Source organism: Eptatretus burgeri, chromosome 17, assembly GCF_056783735.1.
Source record: "Eptatretus burgeri isolate ZD-2024b chromosome 17, Ebu_testis_v1, whole genome shotgun sequence".
Classification (NCBI taxonomy): Eukaryota; Metazoa; Chordata; class Myxini; order Myxiniformes; family Myxinidae; genus Eptatretus; species Eptatretus burgeri.
The window spans coordinates 1158847-1166953 of NC_140977.1; the positions used below are offsets into that span (position 1 = coordinate 1158847).

Below are 8107 nucleotides of genomic sequence, written 5' to 3' on the forward strand. Positions count from 1 at the left end.
GACAGTGTTTGTCTACAGACGTGTCCGGACAAGAGTTTGACTCCAGACCATGTTTATAGTATGACCAGTAGACAATGGATTTCAGATATTATTTTGTTTCCATCTTCACTGTTATTCTCTGCAGGATCATTTTGATGAGACGGTATGAATCGTAATGAACGCTCAACCACACATCTGCCTTCCCTGACTCTCACCTAACACTGTCTTCCTTTCCCCCACCCCTCCTCGCTCCCTCCTCTCTCCTTTCCCCTCCACTCTCTCTGCTCTCTCAACCTTCCCCCCTCTTTTTCTCCCTCCCCCCGTTCCGTATTACCGTCAGCGAAGCGACGGGTGTTATTTGCTAGTGTATAATATATACATACATATATATATATATATATATATATATATATATATATATATATATATATATATATATATATATATATATATATATATATATATATATATATATATTGTTGCGGTTGAGGAAATTTGCAAACCACCATTCAGGTCCCGTAGGTGAGATATCTCTGTAAGTACATGTGTAGTTAGCCCAAACACGTTGTTTCGAGGGAATAAATGTGATTCATTCGGGCTGCGACCCTTTGAGATAGCCGTTTTTCTGTTCTATCTTTATTTTGAACCAACCACAAACCAACTGCCATCACACAACAACAACCAACCGCAACGCCGCTTCACAACAACAACGCCAACAGCCACGACATTTACCTTCACAACTCGCTCCCGCAAACATCGCATCACCGCCATTCCAAGCGGCACCATGGCCATAAACCACCACCATAAACCCTCCACCACCTTCACCTCTCCTCCTTCTACCGCCATTCCCGCGCCACCTGTGAACACCGAGCGTCGGGCTGTCCTGGACTCGTACAAGGTGCGCGCCGAACCGCGAGTGCAAAATGCGGCCTTTCCGAGGAGAATTCGGATCAGGAATGCTACACGCCCACTTCTGATCCGTCCAATCAGCAAGCACGGGGCGGTTTGGCCCCGCCTCCAGGCACGTCGGTGTAGAATCGCGATATGCAAATTCTAGGATCAGGGGAGACTCACGCCCCTTTTCCTCCTTCCAATGGGCGAGCGTGGCTCCACCCCCGAGCTCGTTCTGATCCAGAAATTTGCATATGGGTCTCCTGCCGGCCTATAAAGCGCCGAGCGCGGGGCGAATTTGGGCAGTCTGTCGGGGTTCGGAGTCTGTCGGGGAGCTGCAGAGAGAGGAAGCCTGGAGCTTGGAGCGCGGTAGAGTCGGTTGGAGCGGGGAGTCGGCCTTGGAAGGGCGAAGAGAGTTTTGGGGCAGAGTCGGGTTGGAGCTCGGAGTGGAGTCGGGAGGCGAGGGCGTACAGGTGTTTTGCTGCAGTCGGCTGAGGAGAATGGGGGAAGAGACCGAGTAGCTCGGGTCCGAGGCAAGGAAGACGGCGGTCGGCGACGAGCTCGCGGTGGAATCGCTCGTCGCGGGACCCAAGCAAGCCAGCTATCCTCTTTCCCCAGAGCATCAACAATTCCCCCCCCTTTCCCCCCCCCCCCGCGCTGAGATATTGCGAAAAGGGGGCTCCGTTCCCACCCCACTCCAAGCAGTGCCAACGAAACCCGCGAAGGAGGACGAAGTCGGGGCACCGCCGCGCCGCCACATTTGCGGCTCATCACAAAGACACGGGTAGGATCCACCCGGTCTCGCGGACCTGACCGCTCTTTCAGGTCCCGCGCAAATATTGGCCCACAGGCCCCGTATGCCCCCTTGCCTTTGAGGGTGGCCTTTTCTTTTACTTTTGAGTCAATGTGTTGTTGGCGCCGTCTGTAAAGTAAAACTGTGTAACTGTTGCCGTGTGCTCGCGTAGTCGGTTGTGGATCTGCATTGTTGTGTTTCTTTTGTAGCATTTGATATATGTGCATTCTGTTTAATTGTATATGTATGCTCTCCATGTGCCGCGGAATAAATGTGCATCATGTTGAACTGTTTTCCCGTTTCGCTTCGTCTTTTCTTTAATTGAATCTCCATCTTGCTTCACGTAAAGGGTTGGTAGTGGGCTTAATACGCCTCATAATTAATCGGAACCGTCGAGGCCAACGATAACACCGCTCGCTTATCCCGATCGTACGGAACGGGTCGCTTAAGTGGCCCGTGTCCAGAGTCGACCTGCGGCGAGGTACAATCGCCCGGTCTACCCTCCGTGTGGGTACTTAGGTAGGTCGAGTTTGGCGAACAACCCTATCCCACGTGGGGGGCCGATTGGCACGATCGTGGTGAGGCCAAAAGGCCCACCCGTGACTAGCTCCCGGCGTTAGTCCGAGAGGGTCACGACAGAATTGTCCGTCCGGTGGGCGACGTGCCGCGATTCGAGTTACGTGGCCGTTCGCACGCCGGCGGGCGCAAATTCGCAACAATATATATATATATATATACACATATATACATATATATATATATATATACACATATATACATATATATACATATATATATATATATATATATATATATATATACACATATATACATATATATATATACACATATATACATATATACATATATATATATATATATATATACATATACACATATATATATATATATATATATATATATATATATAGATACACATATATACATATATATATATATAGATACACATATATACATATATATATATATATATATATATATATATATATATATATATATATATATATATATATATATATATATATATATAGTGTATATTATACATATATTGGGTCGCCGAAATAGGTGACCCTTATTGTCAGCAATTGTCTGTTTGTTCGTTTGTCATAAGCATAATTGGTAGTAAACGTGGGCGGATTTTGACCAAACTCGGGTGGTAGGTATATCTTATGAGCTAGTGCTTTGGAAATTGTGATGGTTGCTCGGGACGCTTTGGTTCCATTGCAACAACCGAAAAACCTTCAAAATCGGTACCGTTCACGCGAAATCAATTCCGAAAGCCATTATCCCACGTCGGGTTATGAATTTGGCATGAATGATCTACAGGTGATGCTCTATCAAATATATTCCAGTTTTTGTGACATGTGGAATACTTTAACCGCAGCGCCCCCTACAATTTGGGTATACGCAAAACTTGTGAAAATTGAAGGCCCCCTAGCGATCAGGTGAGTGCATCGATACGAATGAAACTTTGCAGGTTCATGGTACTCAATGAGTACTACAACTTTGCCTCAGGACATATTGACCGATTTCGCTTAGGTCAGGGGTCAAAGGTCAATTAGTGCAAAAAACGATAATATGCGAGAGATGGAGGTGCCTTCGCACCAAATGCTACTCCTCCTTGGGTTATGGTCGGATGGTCATGAAAATTCACACTAATCATCTGGAATACATTGTGCACAAATTATCAAGCCGGGTTTTCGATTTAGATCTTTGTTCACCCACAGCATGCCCTCGAACTTTGGGGATTTCCGATTTCAAACCGCATTTTCGGTACTTTTCATCCAAATGGATACCAAGTAGTTATCAGTAGATGGAACTGGATGACATTTGATATGCATAATCTTAAGGCGATTCCCTATCCACTATATGACAGCCATTTTGCTCTATATCTTATAGTTTCCATGCTCGGCGACCCATCGCCGCCTACCGGCTTGTGTGTGTATATATATATATATATATATATATATATATATATATATATATATATATATATATATATATATATATAAACACGTTGTTACAGCTGTGGAAATTCGCATTACACCATGAAGGGCCCGTAGGTGAGATATCTCTAAGTTCATGTGTCGTGAGCCCCAAATCCGTTGTCTCATGGGAATTTATGCGATTCATTCGGGCTGCGACGCTTTGAGATAGCCGTTTTTTCTGTTCTATCTTTATTTTGAACCAACCACGTCTCAACCGCCATCACACAACAACCACCACGCCAGCCATCGTCACCAACTGCAACCACGCTCCAACCCTCAGACAACAACAACAACGCCAACAGCCATGACCTTTACCTTCACAACTCAATCCCACAAACATCGCATCACCGTCATTCCCAAACGGCACCATAACCATCAAACCACCACCGATAAACCCTCCACCACCCTCACCTCTCTCCTTCTACGGCCATTCCCGCAGCACCTGTGAACACTGAGCATCGAGCTGTCTTGGGCTCGTTCAGCGATACGCACCGAGCCACGAGAGCAAATAGCGGCCTTTCCGAGGGAGAATTCGGATCAAGAACGCGACACGCCCACTTCTGATCCGTCCAATTAGCAAGCGCGGAGCGGCTTGGCCCCGCCTCCAGGCGCGTCTGCGTGAAATCGATATATGCAAATTCTAGAATCAGGGGAGGTTCACGGCCACTTTTCCTCTGTCCAATTGGCGAGCGTGGCTCCGCCCCCGAGGTCATCCTGATCCGGATATTTGCATATTGTTTTCTCCTGCCGGCCTATAAAATGGCAAGCGTAAGGCGAATCGGGGCAGAGTGAGTCGAGTCATCGGTGTGGCAGAGAGTGGAGTCGGGTGGCGAAGTCATCGGTGTGGCATCGAGTTGGGTTCTGCAGTCGGCTGAGGAGAGTTGCGGGAAGAGGCAAAGGAGCTCGGGTCCGAGGCGAGAAGGACGGCGGTCGGCGACGAGGTCGCGGTGTGAGATCGCTCGTCGCGGGACCCAAGCCAGCCAGCAATTCTCCTCCCCCAGGACATCAACAATTCCCCCTTTCCCCTGCGCTGAGATAGTGCAAAAAGGGGGCCCCGTTCCCACCCCACTCCAAACGTCGTGCCAACGAAACCCACGAAGGAGCACGGAGTCAGGGCACAGCCACGTGGCCACATCTGCGGCTCGTCCGCCAACGAGTCACGAGGATGCGGGTAGGACCCCCCCACCCCCCCGGTCTCGCCGCTCCTCCAGGTCACGCGCACATATTGGCCTCCAGGCCTGTCTGCTCCATTGTCTATGAGGGTGGCTTCTTTCCTTTGCTTTTGAGTAAATGTGTGTTGGCGCCGTCTGTAAAGTAGAACTGTATAAGTGTTGCCGTGTGTGCGCGTAGTCGGTAGTAGATCTGCGTCGTTGTTGCTTTTGTTTGGGTTGATATATGTGCATTCTGACTGTATGGCTTTCCGTGTGCCGGGTAATAAATGTGCTTTGTGTGAATTGTTTTCCCGTTTCGCTTCGTCTTTTCTTTATTGACCCTCCATCCTGCTTCACGTAAAGGGTTCGTAGTGGGCTTAATACGCCCGGTAATTAATCTGAACCGTCGAGGTCGACGATAACACCGCTCGGTTATCCTGATAGTCCGGAACGGGCTGCCCAAGCGGCTCGTGTCCGGAGTCGACCTGCGGCGAGGTACGATCGCCCGGTTTACCATCCGCGTGGATACTTAGGTAGGTCGAGTTTGGCGAACAACCCTATCCCACGCGGGTGGCCGATTGGCACGATTGTGGTGAGGTTGAAAGGCCCACCCGTGACTGGCTCCGGGCGATAGTTCCCGGAGGGTCACCACTGAATTCTCCGTCCGGTGGGCGACGTGCCGCGATCCGAGTTACGTGGCCGTCCGCACGCCGGCGGGCGCGAATTCGCAACAATATATATATATATATATATATATATATATATATATATATATATATATATATATAATTAATATATGTATAATTAAGATATATATCTATTAATTATATATATAAATAGAAGTGAGTTATTTTCTAAGTCTAAAAAGGGCATAACTCTGTGAAAAATTGATGAAACGCCCTGTAACTCGAACTTGTTCTGTGACTCATCATAATAAAGCCTTGAACCAAGTTTCAGTTAAATATGTGAAAGGGTGTGGGGGAAAAGTCTAAAAAAGCACAGGTGGGACGGACAGATGGAGAGCAAACCTCCAGTCCCCTCCAGTGAAAGCAGGTGGGGACTAATAAAAACCTGCATACGTGCACACCTCTACATTCAGGCAGTGGAACAAACATCCACATGCAAGTAGTCACACGAACATGCACACACAAACACATAACCACGTGTACGCTTAGGAAGGGGAAGGACACAAATTCTCGATGTAAATGTGTATCGTGTAGCGTCACCTCCAGGTGAGAGAGGGTATTACAAGTCTCCACCATTTGCAGTGCAGTATTCCTGTTCCCACATTTTCCAGTACAGTGAGGTGTTTTGAATTATAAACAGGAGGGATGTTTTTTTCCTCATGCACATAACCTCATGGCATTGTTTTTATTTATTTTTTTCAGGAGCAATTGAGGCAGCTCTAAGTTGCCGAAACACCACCCAAATAAAGGTGAGAGTCAGAAGAACGTGTTGCATGCTTGGAACACGATCACCCGTAGGGCGCGTACTCTGATAGTTTTAATAAAAACCTCGTGATCGATTACAACGAGTTCAGGTGTTGAGAGTGGATGAGAGGGGTAATAACAGGTTGTAGGTATTTGTATTCCTTGATATGCAGAGAGAAGAAAAATGATTAAATAATTCCTTTACATTTAAACTATCATGAGATCACAAGATAACTTGTTTCTACCTTTTACTCGCACATCATACTCTAAGAATACAGTACGTTACTAAGAGCCACGTCTTTGGAATGGTATCGATGCAGCAGTAAATGCACAGTCATCTGTGGGACGGTTTAAGTCGGCTTTTCAACCAAATTTGATCTCGTATAATTATTAAAAGTTTATTTTCTTTCACATTGATTTGTTATTCACTCTTGTAAGTCTTCGCCTTATTGTTATTTCATTCTTTTTAACTGTTTATTCTTCTTCTTGTTATTCACAGTATTCTTGACCATTTTGCCTTCATTCTTTGCCATTCGGTAGTTTTGGTCCAATTTATCGTTTGCCATTTATATTGTTAGTCCGTAGGTATATCAGTACAAGCCTTGGCTTCTGAGTATGCCTCCAGGTTTGCTTCTGTATGTGTCATTTTGATTGTATCCTTCTTAGTTTTCCAAGTTCTGGAAGTATTACTTGCATATATTTTTGTTTCACTCTACTTATATTGGCAAATATGGAATTAAAATGTTTTTTTGAAATCAATAAATAAATTGATAGGAAAAAAAAAAATCACCATCATGATGTATCTGCACTCCTCCGACTCTTACCTCGACCGCTACGACTACTTTACCAGCCCCAATTATTCCCAACTTGCTTATTTAAGGACGATTAGGATCATGTGACCGCTCATTCGACTCGGTGTAGTCCCGTGGAGACTGTGGATATTTTCTTAATTAATTTCCATTCCACATATGGAATGTAAATATTTTCATTAAATTGGCATGTCAAAGATTTTGCATAACTCAGCACAATGTGCATACCTGTGATTTAAACATGGTGTATGTACCTGGTGCAAAGAGTGACAGCACGATGACGATGACGAAGAATTCCAAGATCAAAGGGCCTGATCTCACCGAACGATCCATCAGAATTCTGAGGTTCTGCTGAGACCTCACCACCGCTCGTCAATGGTTTCTCCCAAACCTACAACGAGAAGGGTTGGTTTGGAATTGAGTGCACGCCCGCAAGCGCAAATCTGAGGATACCTGGAGGTCCCTGCGCGGTGTGCCTCACATCGCGGAGGGTCCGGCCTCACATCTGTCTCTCCTGGATTCTGTGGATTTTAAAGCTCTCAGCATTATTGGAATCTCCCATCAAAGTTTAAGTACAAGGTCTGTTGCTCTCACTTCGCAGGCAACTTGACAGTCTCTCTCACATTGACCGTCTCATCCACGGTTCTTTATTGCAAGGCTTGCGAACCACGGGCCTCCCCTGGTGGCCTAAAATGCAGTCCCTGATGTGCGGTCCCTGACAACACAGAAACATGAAAACACCCTCAAAATCTCTGAGATGCAAAGTGTGATGGAGCTGGTTGTCAAGGTGATCCATGTCATTGTGTCAGGAGCACAGAGTTACAGAGAGTTTCGAGCACTACTGGATGAGGATGAGATGGAGAACGGCGACCTGGTGATGCACAGTGAGGTTAGAAAGTTGTCACGTGGCAATGTACTGGAGCGACTTTTGAGTCTCCTTCCTAAAATTCTGGAATTTTTTGAAAACAAAGGGAGGAGGGAGGCACAGTTGGCAACAACAGAGTGGGTAATTAAACGAGCATTTTTGACCGACATCACTTGCCAT

General features: G+C 46.2%; 1 protein-coding gene across 6 annotated transcripts in view; it reads right to left on the reverse strand.

The window, feature by feature from the left end:
- LOC147009070 (dyslexia-associated protein KIAA0319-like protein) overlaps nucleotides 1-8107 on the reverse strand; it is a 97609-nt gene that overhangs the window by 86824 nt on the left and 2678 nt on the right. For 4 of the 6 annotated variants that reach the window (XM_085862543.1, XM_085862541.1, XM_085862538.1 and 1 more), the window contains exon 2: nucleotides 7317-7453. In XM_085862543.1, coding sequence (XP_085718669.1) covers nucleotides 7317-7395 — 79 coding nt within the window. In that variant the 5' untranslated portion in view covers nucleotides 7396-7453. Of the gene's footprint in view, nucleotides 1-7316; nucleotides 8012-8107 lie in introns of all 6 variants that reach the window. The other 2 variants (XM_085862540.1, XM_085862539.1) reach the window with 2 other exon arrangements.